This window comes from Panthera pardus, unplaced genomic scaffold (genome assembly GCF_024362965.1).
Source record: "Panthera pardus isolate Hobbes unplaced genomic scaffold, ASM2436296v1 HiC_scaffold_6, whole genome shotgun sequence".
NCBI lineage: Eukaryota > Metazoa > Chordata > Mammalia > Carnivora > Felidae > Panthera > Panthera pardus.
Genome location: NW_026526991.1, coordinates 81,819,919 through 81,835,979, shown reverse-complemented (window position 1 = coordinate 81,835,979; position 16,061 = coordinate 81,819,919). Strand labels below are relative to the sequence as shown.

Below are 16,061 nucleotides of genomic sequence, written 5' to 3'. Positions count from 1 at the left end.
GAATTAGCTTCCTTTTGCCAATTAAAAAACAAGACCTCCAGTTACCCAAATACTCTAACAACTGAATCAAAAAACATTTGACAAGAGGTGCAACAATTACTCCCAAAATAATCTAGCAACTACAGAATTAAATTTGCACAGGACATTAAAAAAAAAAATCTGAATGTTCAGCCAATTTCAGAAGGGCTTGTGTCTTTCTGATAAATATAAAATATGAGAATTCTTGAATACAAGAAGGTGGGGGAAAATATGGCAAACTTCAAAATGTTATGTTTATATGATTTGTATTAACTTCACTGATGACTTTGTTATTCAAAATACCAAGAATCTTTCATTACAGTAAGGTGCTGTAACTCCTATTCTTAAAATTTGGGTTTCATGAATACTCAAAAGGTTTGGGCAGTTGCTCTTTACCATGCCTTCCACAATGAAGTCAAACTTTTCAATGTCGCTTGTTCCTTTGCGTTAATAATGCCTTGTTTGAATTTGGTCCTACAAAGCTGTTTCAAGGTCAGCCCCGTGGCCATAGGATTTTAAGGATGGAGCTCCATACACAGAACCACAGATGGGATATTGAGATGAAGGTAAGTGAGATCTAAAGGTGGTGTGACCTTCTTTTTTCTCTATTCCCCCACGTACTCAACTATCTCTTTACCTCTCATTCGTGGACCAGATGTCATCAATTCATTGTCATCATCCCTTTTTTTGTTACCTAAGTCTATGGTATTAACGGTCACTGTTGATCTTATCTCTTTCTGAGCAGCCTTCATTCGGTCATACAGAACTTTGAAGAATTTTTCTGACTTTTTTTGTTCATGTAATTGCTGGTAGAAGGAGTACTGCAAGAAAGCATATTTTAAGATATCAACACCCAAGGGGAGAAAAATAGTGCTTTCTTGCTTGAAATAAATATAAACATTATGAATAAAAGCACACATTTCATGTGCTGCCCATTATTTCATAAATTAGCAGCCTTTGCCAGTCTCCTGTACTATTTAACATATACTAATAATAACTTGTGTTTGCTTAGCACTTTCCAGTAAAATCCAATATATTTTCCTGTTATTTAATTCACCTTTAGTGATTATTTTATTTTAAAAATTTATAAGTGCATTGTAAGAAGTTGTATGCAAGGAGTGCCTTGATTTTTATAATATTGTAAACTCATGTCTTGATTCAACACATATTTATTGAGTGCCTACTACGTGCCAGGCCCTTGCTACTACGAGGCATAGAGCAAAAAGGAAAAGCCACCACAATCCCTCCCCTCATAAGTGTGTCACCTAGAGTGGAAAACAGCCACTAATCCAATGATCATGCTGTCTAAATGTGGGTTTACGTAGAGTTACAAAGAGTTATTTTTCTCTTTATCTAAATTATAGTACATTTAATTTAGAATGTGTTACCATGGCAGCCTCACTCACAGGAACCCACTGATAGATAGGCCCTAAGTTTTTTTGGTACTTCATTAGCTACACTGCTTTGCATGGGGTCTAGGACAAGCCTGCCATAAGATGCATAAAATGGATTCTGCTTTAAGAGTGAATAATGATGTAGAAAGAGCTCAACACCAAAACAATGATAAAATATGTCTTAGTGAGACGTAGAAATACTAAGCCTTGAGAATATCTATCTAATCACTGTCTGCTTAGTGACTTATGGCAGTATCCAGAAGAGGTAGGAGATGGGAAAGGTGATATGTACCAGGTAAAATAGAATTTGAAATAAAGTAAAAAAAATAAATGAAAATAATTCTAGTAACTATACTGATGGAAAGAAAGTTATATAACCTTAATGAGAGATAGTGTGAAGAAAACATGAAAAGTAATGACTACCTAATCAAGTACAATGAACCATAATCCAGCAAATGGAAACAACTAATTCTGGTGAGTTTGGCTCCTGTACATAGGCTTTCTTAAAAGAATGCTTAGAACCATGACCCATAGGTCCTGGGACTTGCAGGTAAAACTAATGACATCAAGTCTTGAAATGGATGTCTGTCCTGCAATTTTCAATGTGAACAATGTATGAGTAAAGAGCAATTTATGAAGACTTAGGAGTCGCCTTCATACCTAAAAGGTGGAAGCTCTAAGCAGGAGGCTAGCAAACCCTCAAGAAAGCAGGACAAAAAGCCACAGTAACCATAGCAACTACAGGGAAACAGTCACACTGGTTCCATTAATTCAAAGGATAAATGCAGCATTTACAGACCTCTACAGTCCCACAAATTAAGCTGATGCTTAAATCCTAATATTTTCAATATAACCAGGTTAAAAGGTGAAAGGAGTTCCCAATATATTAATGAGGAAGTTATAGGAAATTTGTGGCTCTATTAAAGCGAAGTTTTATAATTTATTTAGTTCCTTGAAATACATGATCTCATTGATACTTTCAATACAACTGTGTGATAGAGAGTAATCTTATTTCCATTTTATAGATCAATAAGATAAAGTTTAGTAAAGGTAAATGACTTGCCCAACATTACATAACTAGTAAGTGGTAAAGCTAGGATTTCAATCTAGATTCTCTGTCTTTAAATCATTAAATTTATAAAGTAACCTCTTAAGCTCAAAATAATTGGTCATTTACATAGACCACACCTTTTTAAAACCAGGGCACTACAAAGCTGAACAGTGTGTCTTTAACAAAAATAAAAAGTATGTTTTATATATACATATATAATCTCAACAGGCAGCATAAGGATTTCCCTTGTAGAAGATATGGTTTTTGATTAGGAAACTGTTTCCATAAGCTTGAGAGTATAAGGGGAAACTCTTGAGGCTTTTTTCAGGAACCAAGGATGATGGACCAACAGATCTATATGGGAGAGGAAAGACTTTCCCCCCAAGAAGGATGGAAAGAGTAGAAGAGCGAAGGCAGAGAAGGAACATGAAGTGAGGAACTAGAGATGAAGTGGGCTTAGGATAATGACGCAGGGTGAATCAGCCAGCAAAATTTACCAGGAGTCAGGAAGTAGAAGGTTATTTCAGAAAGGAGATGTTTATAGTGGTTAAGAGCACCAATCCTGGAGCCAGTCCACATGGGTTTGAGTCCTGACTCTCCCTATAACTAGCCATGTGAGCTTGGTAAGGAGCTTAGACTGTCTACCTCAAATTCTTCTTTGGTAAAATGAGATGATATATGTTACCCCACCAGCTGTTGTGAGAATTAACCAAGTTAGTACATATAAAGCACTAAGAACGGTGCCTGGTATTTAGTAGGTATTATCTTCATTATTGTTATTGGTGTTCAGTTTGAAATTAAAATAGAAATACCTCTCCTATCCTCCCCTTCAACCAATCTTCAATAATGTACATTAGACACATAAATTGGCTTATGTAGCTAGAAGGGTATAAAGTAAGGAGGGGAATCAGATTCCTACCCCAGTACTATAGACGTAGGAGTGTCAAGTCACTAGTGCTTAAGGGCACCGTGACAATGTAAAACCCTCTGGGGACTGCCAGGAGTCTTGGGGAGGAGTGGATTTTAGACTGCTAAAGGTCAAGGAACAGGATTCAAGTTGACCTCAGTGAGACCTTTTAGAGACAGAAGCACACAGCTGCTCTCTGGGTTACACCATGATATAGTTAAGTGACAAACCTAAAAAAGGGATGGCTGGTAAATGACATTGTCATAACCCGTCTTTAAAAAAGGCTTTCATATACAAAAATAATTTAATGCTTTTTCATCAACAAATATTTGCTGAATGGCGATAAAGCACATAAATGTCAGAGACCGGACATGATCTACTTTAAGAAAGATGAAATTTAATTGGAGAGGCAAAATGTCATACAAATAACAACAAAACAAAGTAGCACAGGAAGAGTGCCAAATAAATATTAAGGAAACAAGTGTTATGGGAGCTCAGATAAAGGAGTGGTTGTCAAGGCCCATGCCAGATAAGGAAGATTTTGTGAAGGGGGTAGAATTTGATTCAAACCATTCATTCATACAGCCATCACTCCTGAACATTTACTGGGCCAGACATGGTGTCAGACACAAGGGATCCAAAGATGAACCACATGGGGTCTCAATTTTTTAAGGACTTTCCATTTTGTAGATCAATAAGATAAAGTTTAGTAAAGGTAAATGACTTGCCCAACATTACATAACTAGTAAGTGGTAAAGCTAGGATTTCAATCTAGATTCTCTGTCTTTAAATCATTAAATTTATAAAGTAACCTCTTAAGTTAGAGCCTGGTGCACACATGAAAAGGCACAATAAAGTGGCCAAAAATGTCACTGAAGGCATCTGCAGGATACAGTAGGAGCATATAGTAACCACTGGACAATTCTGCCCAGGGGGACGTGGGATCAGAGAAGGCTTCCAAGAGAAGCTCATGAGTTGGGTCCTCCTGGAGGAGAAAACAACGTAAGAGAAATAACACAACACATATGAGGAACGATGAAGAGCTTAGTATAGCTGGTGTGCAGGAGACAGGACAGAGGAGGGAGGAGGTGGGATAAGAAAGGAAAATGGGAAAATGTAAAGAGATTAAATCATGAAGATCTTATGGACTTTGTTAGGGAGTTTACCTTTATAGGGCAAGTGACTGATTTTAAGCAGAAGAAAAACATGTTTTTTGGAAAGATAGCTTTGGAGGCAAAGTGTAGAATGATTTGGAGAAGCACAGAACTGGGATCAGGGATACCTCCTGAAAGACACCATGGCCCAGGAAAAGATAAGAAGGATGGATAATGAAGGCTGGATATGGAGAGATCGAAAGCAGAGTGTGGGTATGAGACATGTTAACAGGGCAGAATCACAGAGATTGGCCTTCAATGAGACGTTCAGGAAGGGAGTGAGGATGAGTAGGCTGAGGTCAAGGTGGGTTTTCAACTTCTGGCCAGATATCCGTGTGGATGGACTGCCAGTCACTGAGGGAGGCAAAGTAAGAGGAGAAGTGGGTGGATGGAGAATAAGAGTGGATTCAGTGTGGGACATGTTGAGTTTAAGGTACCTGTGGGACATCCCACAAGATATTTCTGGAAGATAGCTGGAGGTAGAGTCTATTGGTGCACAGAGTGGGGAATCATCAGCATCGAATGGAAGTTAAAGATGCAGAAATGAATGAGGTCAGGCTGAAGGAACAAGCAAAATAAACAGAGGAGAGCCCAAAGAAACTTGGGAGACATCAGGATTCAACAGTTAAGTAAATCAAGAAGAGCTTACACAGAAGGCTAAGAAGAAATGGCAGGAGGTGAGAAGAGAGTGGTGTCCCAAGACCTAAGCTGAAAAGGTTTCAAAACCAAAGAAAAAGTCATCAGTGACAACTGCCACAGAAACATCATGTGAAAAGGGACTAAAAGGTATTTGAGGGTTCAGGGAACTTGTCAAGAATCTTAAAGTAGAACAGGAAGCTTCTGACAGAAGCTGGGTTATTCTGTAGCAATATGAGGACATAAATAGACGTACATATGTATGGAGGGTGAAAGATGATCTCATCTGATGACCCTATGTGGTCCAATAACAGGAATCTAGAAGATACTTTATCGGCAAGGATTGCTTCTATCTTGAGATGCAAAAAAAAAAAAAAAAAAAAAAAAAAAAAAGAATTCCTTCACTACTGTCTGGATAATCTACATCTCATATTATGTAGTTGCCTAGACAATTTCTTTAGAAAGTCCCAAGTGAATATCTGGTTGTGGAAGACAAGACTACTTCCAAGAAAACCCACACAAATCCCTCCACCACCCACTTTCCCCAACGTCCCTCAGAGGAGTTTGTGCTGAAGTTTCACCACCACAAGACTTTTCAAAATTTGTTTTTCGACTAAGAGGGATCGGCGTTTGGGAGATGCTTTTTGGTCACCGTGACATCTGTTGCTCATGAGGCCTTTATTCCTAAAGCCACCTGCTATTAGATATAGTGAAACTTCTGTTGTTCATTGCATCTAGTGGATTAATAAAGGAAAATATCCTGGCTTTCAATTAGATAGGGTTTCTATTTGCCATGAATAGGAAAGGTTGATTCTGCCATTTCCAATTAGCTGTAAGCATAGCTTCCTTCTCCAACCGAGACAAACCTGGAAAGAGCAGGTTTAGTGAGTGGCAGGACAAGGAGGAAGATGTGTGTTCTCTGGGAACACTCGCCAGCACTGTCCTCTAGCTCACCCAGTGTGCTCTGCCTTTGGGAGTGCAGGAGCCCAGGGGCAACTGGTAAGAGTTTCAAAGTGAAGTGTGTGCTTTTTGAGAAAGCGTGGCTGATGATCCCTGCATGCAGGTGGTAACAGCTTTCAACTCTCCTCTCCTAGGATAAATGAATGAATGAAATTGTTCTTCTCTCCCTGGACCAGTGAGAATTCACTTACTCAGAGGGATCAGGGTAATAAGCACTGGGAGATTTGGGGCATCGAGTAAAGGTGCTATTCTAAACTTCTAGAAAAGTAAATGGAAGGGGATGTGCTGATAGGGGTGGTCAATGTTACTAAAACCTGACTGATGCCAAATACTGTGTGAGGTGTTTATATATATTAGCTCATTGAATGAATCTATCTATCTATTTTTACATTTAATTCTTAGATGAGTCAAAATGTTGTTTTTCTCTGCTGAAAGTTCCCCTCAACAAATCAGAATTTCTGGTATGATGTTAGAAAGGATGCTTCTGAGGAATGTTCAGCTTCACTGAATAATTTGTGAAGGTCTGTAGTTTCTACAGTAAATTAAATAAATTTATAAGGAAAATATGAAAGTTGCTAGGTTTTTTTTTAAGATAGTCATGAGAAGGTAAGAGAAAAAGACATTACTTTCCTTGGTTTCTATGACAAGTAAATAAGAAATACAAATAACCAACATAACGCTCATCATGATAAACAGATACCTGAGTTTGTGTATTTCCTCCTTCGAGCAAGGCAATGCCAAGTAAAATTCCTTCTGAAAAAATTCTGTCATTTTTGGTGTTCACTATAACATCAATGACAAGTTCAGATGCACCTTCTTTATCCAGTAGACACTGAATATCTGACATTGATATCCCCATCTTATCTGAATCTTGTCCCGAAAAGCTCCCTGTGATTAGCAAAAATAAATAAGTAAAACTTAATTACAGACATTATTAGTACGTAACATTTTTGAATTCTTAGACCTTAAAAATATTTATCATTGAGGGCGCCTGGGTGTCTCAGTTGGTTAAGTGTCCAACTTCGGCTCAGGTCATGATCTCACGGTTGGTGGGTTCAAGCCCTGTGTCAGGCTCTGTGCTGACATGACAGCTCAGAGCCTGGAGCCTGTTTTAGATTCTGTGTCCTCTTCTCTCTCTGCCCCTTGCCAGCTCACATTCTCTCTCTCTCTCTCTCAAAACTAAATAAACATTTAAAAAAAATTTTTTTTAAAGAATATTTATCATTGGAATTTTTTCCCTTCCCCATTAAATATAATAGGGGCTTGGGTTTAAAAAATGTCAAAAGTTTGTAATAGTGCTTTTCGAGTGAATTTTTTATATTTATGCTATTTTAAGTTAAATACCAGCATAGCACCAGCAGAAAGACATGTGACTAGAATCCTAGAACGAGGGGCAAATGATCAGTCTTACCTCCCCCTTGTGCAGATTTGCTGTAGGTTCCAGAGAGGTGTCCATTGATACCAACTCCATAGTCTCCTTTAAAGTAGCGATTCAGGAGTATTTTTCTTAATGTGTTGCCCTAATAAAAGGGATAAGAAAAGTGTTTCTTATTGTTTCTCTTTCTAATGAAAAGGGAAAGTAGCAGTACATTAAAATGCCCACTCAAGATGCATTTTATCAATGGTGTTGATATGGAAGAATTAATTTTATATAGAATATTTTCCGAGATGAAAATTTGCAAATGCTTCCTAAGAAAATGATTTTGCTTCTCCCAGAAATAAAGAACAAACTAGAGTACTTTCCATGAAATGTACTGAGAAAATCACAACAGATTGTACTAAGAAAATCTATGCACTATAAATTTAAGATTGCCTCAAAGGCTGAGGGTCCTAGTGTTGTTAAGAATATTAGTGATGCCTAAAGAAGACACAGTTTAATAAACACCCTGAGAATTGGAAACCAAAAGCCCTATTTAAGAGGAGATTGGTAAATAGAGCCAGGAAAGTGCTGGGTATACAACAGGTGCTCAAAAAATTAAGCTTGATAAGACAGAGTGAATATATTTAAATTCCAAGGGCTTTATTCAGAAACTGATGGGCAAAAGACAAGTGTATTCCTTTATAAAATATGTAATTCAGAAGTTCCTAAGTCTTCAATGTTATACTGATTACAAGACATTTTAAAAATACTATATTTTGGGGCACCTGGGTGGCTCAGTCAGTTGAGCATCCGATTCTCGATGCTCTTCAGCTCAGGTCAGTATCCCAGGGTTGTGGGATTGAGCACCGCATTGAGCCCCACTTTGGGCTCTGCACTGAGTGTGGAGCCTCCTTAAGATTTTCTCTCTCTCTCTCTTTCTCTCTCTCTCTCCCTCTCTCCAAATCATGCTCTCCCTCTCTTTCTCTTTAAAAAAATTAAAGTAAAAAAAATAAAATACTATATTTTGTTGGTGTACCTGGGTGACTCAATCGTTTAAATGACCAACTCTTAATTTTGGCTCAAGTCATGATCTCATGGTTCCTGAGATCGAGTCCCTGCATAGGGCTCCATCTGCTTGGGATTCTCTCTCTCCCTGTCTCTCTGCTCCTCCCTGGCTTATGTGCTCTCTCTCTCAAAACAAATAAATAAACAACAACAACAAAAAATACAATGTTTTGCAATATAGTTCCTTGATGTACATAAGACATACAGATAACTCCAGATCTTCCATTTTATTGGTCTTATTATTTCAATAGACAAGTGATTTTAAGGTATTATTAAAGAATACTTTTAAAAACTAAATTAACACAGCAACTACTGAGGTGTTAGTCCCATCTTGTGGGTAAGAACACTGAGGCCCAAGAGCTCAGGTAACCGGATGTAGATCGTGCAGCTAACAGGTGGTACAGCAAAGAGCTGAACTCAATGCTTGACGGAGTCGCCCAGGCCATTTCCACACACGGTACCCAGGGTCACTCCCCAGGCACACCTTCCAATGCTGTGACACTTTGACACGTGGCCCTCACCGTTTCCTCTCTCTCTCTTGCTCTGGTTAGACCTCCTTCTCATGCTCTGAGGTTTCATCCTCAGCTCTCTTGTCCTGCTGCTCTCCTCGCCTTCCCTCTCCCTGTCAGCAAATTTATCTGATCCCTGGTTGCATAACCACTTCTGCAGTCTGACTGCCAAATGTCTTTCCTCCAGCTCGACCTGGCTCCCCTAAGCTTTTCATCCTGTTTCCACTTAGATTTCCTTATCTTCATCTGGAGTTTCTACTGGCACCTCAAACTCAATTTGTCACAATGGAATGACCTCCTCTTTTTTATTCTTTTTTTTCTTGGAAGTATAATTAACAAAATATATTAGTTTCACGTGTACAATATAGTGATTCGCTAATTCTATATATTACTCCGTGCTCATCAAGATGAGTACATTCTTAATTCCCTCTACCTATTTCACCCATCCCCCCACCCACTTCCCTTCTGGCGACCACAAGTTTGCTTTAAGAGTCTGTTTTTCTGTTTGTCTCTTTTTTCCTTTGTTTGCTTGTTCATTTGTTTTGTTTCTTAAATTCCAGATATGAGTGAAATCATATGGTATTTGTCTTTCTCCAACTGATTTATTTCACTTATCATTATACCCTCTAGGCCCATCCATGTTGGTCAAATGGCACAATCTCATTCTATTGTATGGTTTAGTAATATTCCATTGTATATATATATATATATATATATATATATATATATATATATATATACACACACACACACACACACACACACCCCACCTCTTTATCCATTCATTTATCTATCTATCCATGGACACTTGGGTTGCTTCTATATCTTGGCTATTGTACTCCTTGTTTTCTTTCATAGTCTTTTTTTAAGATTCTTTATTTTTGAGAGAGAGAGAGAGAGAGAAGGGACAGAGAGGGGAAGACAAAGAATCCCAAGCAGGATCTGCCCTATCAGCACAGAACCCGATGTGGGACTTGAACTCACACACTGTGAGATCACAACCTGAGCCTAAATCAAGAGTCGGATTCTTAACCGACCGACCCACCCAGGCTCCCCTCTTAGCTATTGTAAACAACGCTGCAATAAACATAGGGGTGCATGTATTTTTTCAAACTAGTGTTTTTGTTTTCTTTGGGTAAATACTCACTAATTCAATCACTGGATCATATGAAAACTTACTTTCATTTTTTGAGAAACCTCTATGCTGTTTTCCACAGTGGCTATACCAGTTTGCATTCCCACCAGCAGTGCACAAGGATTCCTTTTTCTCCACATTCTTGCCAACACTTTTTATTTCTTGTAATTTTGATTTTAGCCATTCTGACAGGTGTAAACTGGTATCTTATGGCTTTAATTTGCATTTCCCTGATGAGTAGTACAATCTACAGATTTAAGGCAACCCCTATCAAAATACCAATAACATTTTTCACAGAACTAAAACAAATAATCCTAAAATTTGTACGGACCCATAAAAGACCCCAAATATCCAAAGCAATGTTGAGAAAGGAAATCAAAGCGAGAGGTATCACAATTCCAGATATCAAGTTATACCACAAAGCTTTGGTAATCAAAATAGTGTGGTACTAAAGAACAAAAACAGACACATAGGAGATCCCAGAAATGAACCCATGCCTGTATGGTCAATTAATCTATTAAAAAGGAGGCAGTAAGATAAAATGGGAAAAAGACAGTCTCTTCAAAAATGGTGCTGGGAAAACTGGACAGCTACATGCAAATGAATGAAACTGGACCACTTTCTTACACTACATACAAAAATAAACTCAAAATGGATTAAAGATCTAAATGCGAGATCTGAAACTATAACACTCCTAGAAGAAAACATAGGCAGTAATACCTTTGACATTAGCTGCAGAAACATTTTTCTAGACATGTCACTTCACGCAAGAGAAATAAAAATGAAATAAATTATTGGGACTACTCCAGAATAAAAGGCTCTTAAGCAGCAAAGTAAACTATCAACAAAACAAAAAGGTAACCTACTGAATGGGAGAAGATATTTGTAAATGATACATCCAATAAAAGGTTAATATCCAAACTATATAAAGAACTTCTACAACTCAACACCAAGAAAAAACAAACAACCCGATTAAAAAATGGGCAGAGGACCTAAACAGACATTTTTCCAAAGAAGACATACATATGGCCAACAGACACATGAAAAGATGTTCAACATCACTTATTGTCCTTTCTTAAACCTGTTTTCCTTTCAATTTCAATTTATTTTTACATCAGAACCATGTTGATCATTTAAGGCCCCAAACCTAAGAGATCATCTACTAACCCCTTATCTTGACAATGATTTGTGAAATCCTACCTATTCTATCTTTTCAGGTGTAGCTTCCAATAGTGTCTTCACACATAATATTTTAACTGAACTGAACTATATGATGATTTCTCAACCACAGTTTTCTCAGTCTTTCTGCTTTCTCATATGTCATGTTCTTCTCTTCCACCTTATGGATACCACCTATTCCCCCTCTTCATTCTACAGATATTCATTAAGTACCTACTCTGTTTTAGACACTATTCTTTTTTTTTTTAAGTTTATTTATTTTTGAGAGAGACAGAGAGTGTACGAGCAAGGGAGGGGCAGAGAGAGAGGGAGAGAGAGAGAATCCCAAACTGGCTCTGCATTATCAGCACAGAGCCCAGCACAGGGCTCAACCTCACGATTCACCTGAGCCAAAATCAAGAGTGGGACACTTAACCTACTGAGTCACCCAGGTACTCCTAGACACTATTCTAAGTGAATAATATGTAATCTTCCAGTCAAAGTGTTTACAATAAGGTCAGTACCATAATAGGCACATATATTAGGCCCTGTGGAAGCATGTAAAACTTTGAAGAGGCTTGACTTTGAAGAGGCTTTATATGCAAATCTCCTCTACTAACCATACAATCATCAGCGCAAAGCTGTCCTGTGCATAGTCGATGCACAACAAATATGCCCTAAATGTCACAGTGCCAAGAATTTTAATAGACACTTAGAGTGTCTGGAGTTCTTTATCCTTAGAGTGACTTTTATTTATCGATAATTAAAATTTTAGCACACAGACATTTGCCATTGTTCCCTATTTCATGTTTTCTTCCTTTAAGACTTTTTCATATAATATTATAGTGAGTAAAGGTGATGCCCAGTCTTGGAAGAAATAGAGAACCTAGAGAATACGTAAGAAAAAAAGAGTCTGTCTCTTTTTTCTATTAAGAGAAAGCCTTTCGAGTTGAACTAATTTCATCAGACCAAAAAAAAAAAAAAAAATGATCTTTCCAAAAGGAAAGGGAAAACAAAATAAAATATTTCTTTGAAGTCAAATGGGCTTTTGCTGTGCATCTTGTTATAGCAGAAGGAGATGTTCTAAGAGAGCTTTGAGACCCATTAACTATGGAGCTATAGTTGTATGTTGGGAAGAAAAATATGAGAATATTTTTACTTAAGTACTAAATTTCTATAAAGGGTAGCTCAGTTTGTTATAGTAACCATGCTTCTCACCTCTGCAGGCCAATGTACTGCTTCTCACTCAAACTCTGTAAGATACAGTTGGCCCACCTACAATAAATAAAGCTGAAAAACATGAAAATGCAGGCCTGTTTTTCTTAAAATCACTCAAGTCCGTGTCACTGTCTGGAAGAGAACCTGCTGTAAACAGAGCTCCTGGGTCCTTGTGAATTAGCTCTCTTTTTAGTCTATGTAAGAGAGCCTTTTAACCACATTACTCCAAGAACCCAACCAAAAGATAAGACAATGGTGTATCTTTTTTAAAAAGGAGAATAGAAAGCTGCATTTTATCCTTTGTTTTTAAAAATGCCCTTTATATTGCGAGAAGAATAAAGCTGTTCAAAATCAACTACAGAGTAGAAGTGTGTCATATCAAATTAAGACAAGCCTCATATTTGCTATTATTCCTAAATTTTCTTTGGGAAGATAAAATAAAATCACAGATACTTGTCAGATTCATAAACATCACAATCAAATGAGTAATTTGATTTTTTTAAATCTTTCTTATCCAATTCCAGCCTTGTCAACAGCATCCATTTTCTAACTATGTAATATTCAGAATGCCATGGAAGGAGGAAAGGACTTCCTCTATCCCTGTTCTTAACTCTGGAGCCACACTGCCTGGGTTCCACTTCTCTTCATGCCACATATCAACTGGGGGACCTTAAGCAAGTTATTCCATCCCCCTCGCCCTCAGTCCCATAACTGTCAAATGGAATAGTCATAATGCTTATCCTCCTTGGGTTTCTGTGATGATTAAATAGGTAAAAACTTATAAGATACTCAGAATAGTTCCCAGCACATAGGAGGTGCGACGTAAGTTGTGCAGAGCTGGTGCTATTGCTGCCAGTATTGATATTATCCAGATCACACAACAGTGTTCAATTTACAAAGTGCTTTTGTACAGACTTTCTCACTTCATACCAAACCTTCCCATGTAAGTGACAAAGTTTCTATATCCACTAACGAAAGAGCAAAAGTAATAAATGATAAACTACCTGAAAATCCTAATTCGTCCACTATTAACCAGTCCTTGGAATTCTGTCTGTGTGAGCTAATATGTGTACACTGCACTATATAAAATGGACCTTTCTAGAAGTCCAACTAAAGTGGAAAAACTCTACTGTGGCTCCAACTCCATGGTTTTCAACAGACACAAACTTCGGCACTAAAAATGAACAAGAATAGGTGCAGATGAATGGGACTCTATTGTTTGTCTTAGTTATCCTCGTTTAAGCTTTGAAAACTCCCGATATTGCGACATGACGAGTCGAGCACAACTGATTTCTTCTGCCAAACACCAAATTCTGACTTGAGGATCAAGGCAAGTCCTGTGTTCACACTTGTCTTAGGGTATCCTTAGTGGCCTGCACTATCGGTGATGGGTTACAGTGGTGATAATTCAGATGACAGTCATTTCCACAAATTCCTTTAACTCCAATAAATTAATTTTAGAATTACTGGCAGAAATTCCAGTGCCAGGGTTGTAAATTCTGGTGCCATGGAGCTATAACTGTCAAGGCAGAAATTCGGGAAAGAACGAAAAGCACATTAAGCCATTTTGAAAAGAATTCTACAACAATTGAGAAGTTTGACTTCTATTATACTCACTCTTCAATTCCAAAATGAATTCCTGACTGGGCTTCCCATGGAAGGTGTCCTTGCTGGATGAGGCCAACTAGCAAGAAATGTCCTTTCCAGTCTTTTCAATATCAGAGTCAATTCCAGGCCACAAGACACAGCTTTTAGCCAATGTCTTCATGTGAACACATCCCAGATGTGCTAAATGTAATGGAGCCAAGATAACTAACAACCACCTTCTGAAATTACAACAAAACATCTCCATAAAAAGACATCTTTTGTGGCCAGAGCAATCATGCTGACAGTTTGTGAATATCTGGGAGGACCGTTTTTTTCCTGGCCACTTCCTGTTGCACCAACTCCAGTGTATCAAAAATTAAGCTTAGAAATTATTGCTTTTCATGGGTAGAAAGAATAACAAAAGTTTACTAGTCTTAGAAAGGACCAAGGATTTTCTTTGATTTTCCAGAAAGCACAACACTATTTGCCATAATAGGTTAATAGCTTTAAGAGTGAAAAGTTCAAGGACATGATATTTGAGGTACTGAATCCACATGTGTTCCCTTTCCCTTGGAAAAATGACACATTGAAGTAATATTTTTTCCACTGTGGAAAATATAATGAAGACACCATCAAACCATGACAACCACAACCGGAATCCTCGAAAACAAGTCCTCCGTTGGAAATTCGAAAGGTAATGACAACTGAAAACTGGAGATGCTTAATTTAGGGTTTTCCCTCAAAGACTATCGCTTAGCTACTAGTCAGTGTGGATGAGATCTGTAAGGATGTTATTGTATGTACCTGTAGACTCCACATAGACTCTTTTTAACATTAAACCTGGTTTAGCCTAATTGATATTTCCCTAACCTTTTTGTTTAATGATAGCATGTCTGCTTAGATATTTTTCCTCACTTGAATTCCCAGGGGTAAAAAGGTACATTTTTAATTTCAAATAAATTCTTGCAATAGCTGTACCCTAATTGGAATTACATTAGGTCCATCATTATACTCAACTACATCTTCAAGGAACTCCTTTGGGAAAAATGTGGCCAGTCTCCTATAATCTAGCTGTCTAATGGTTTGAATTTCTTAGTCCCTGACTCCAAGCAGTGAAGGCCATTCCTACCCTGGATGCTTCTTCCCAGCTTTCGCAAGATGAAACACACAAACTTCAACAGGAGTAGTTATTATATACATCCACAAAATGCTCTTCATCAATATAACAACATAATCATTGTAATCTTGAAAAACATATGGATGTCTCAACAATTCTAGGAAAAGGGCTTATAAAAAAGACTGGAAAATGTTAAAACAAATTATTCATACACTACTGTGGCAATATACTTCTATCTTCCTTCCTTCCTTTTTTTTTTTCTTATTCATTGTAAGAACATCCTGCATTTCTACCACATGTCAGGAACTGTTAGGAAAGGGAAGGGGGCAAAAACTTCGGCAGCATATGCTGAAAGAATTTCCAAATATGTAGAGTTAAGGCACATGGCACTGTTCTTCAATATAAATAATCCTCACCAGACCATTTGATTCCATTTGTGAAATTTAAACATTTAAACAGTAAATCATATGTAAACATTTGATGATGATGCTGAAGCTAAAAATGACTTCGGTCATCACTCCAGGATGATCAAAAAACCTAGCCTCTCAGCAAACAGGGTTGCTGAAAAGGCTGTGTTAGGGGATGAGCCTGCACCCCATAACTAGCGAGGAAAAAAGGAAACTATTTCTTTTCTTGGGGTATAATAAAAGCCTCTCGGTATTTGATTTCCAAGAAGCACGCTGACTGATATCAAACTCAATGGACTCAAACACCTCAGCAATTTAAATACAGGGTCTGCTTAAATTCAGAGTTTGAGAACATATGCAATCCCTCACCCTTGGTACTGGAGAA

At 37.7% G+C, this 16,061-nt stretch overlaps 1 protein-coding gene across 6 annotated transcripts in view; it reads right to left on the bottom strand.

The window, feature by feature from the left end:
* Window positions 1–16,061, bottom strand: part of ITPR2 (inositol 1,4,5-trisphosphate receptor type 2) — a 488,958-nt gene that overhangs the window by 162,732 nt on the left and 310,165 nt on the right. For all 6 annotated transcript variants that reach the window (XR_008419706.1, XM_019452273.2, XM_053895795.1 and 3 more), the window contains 3 exons: window positions 7,532–7,640; window positions 6,821–7,008; window positions 656–839 (listed from right to left, as the gene is read on the bottom strand). Coding sequence is in view for 5 of the 6 variants with exons in the window: in XM_019452273.2 (XP_019307818.1) it covers window positions 656–839; window positions 6,821–7,008; window positions 7,532–7,640 (481 nt within the window). In the remaining variant the exon portion in view is untranslated. The remainder of the gene's footprint in view (window positions 1–655; window positions 840–6,820; window positions 7,009–7,531; window positions 7,641–16,061) is intronic.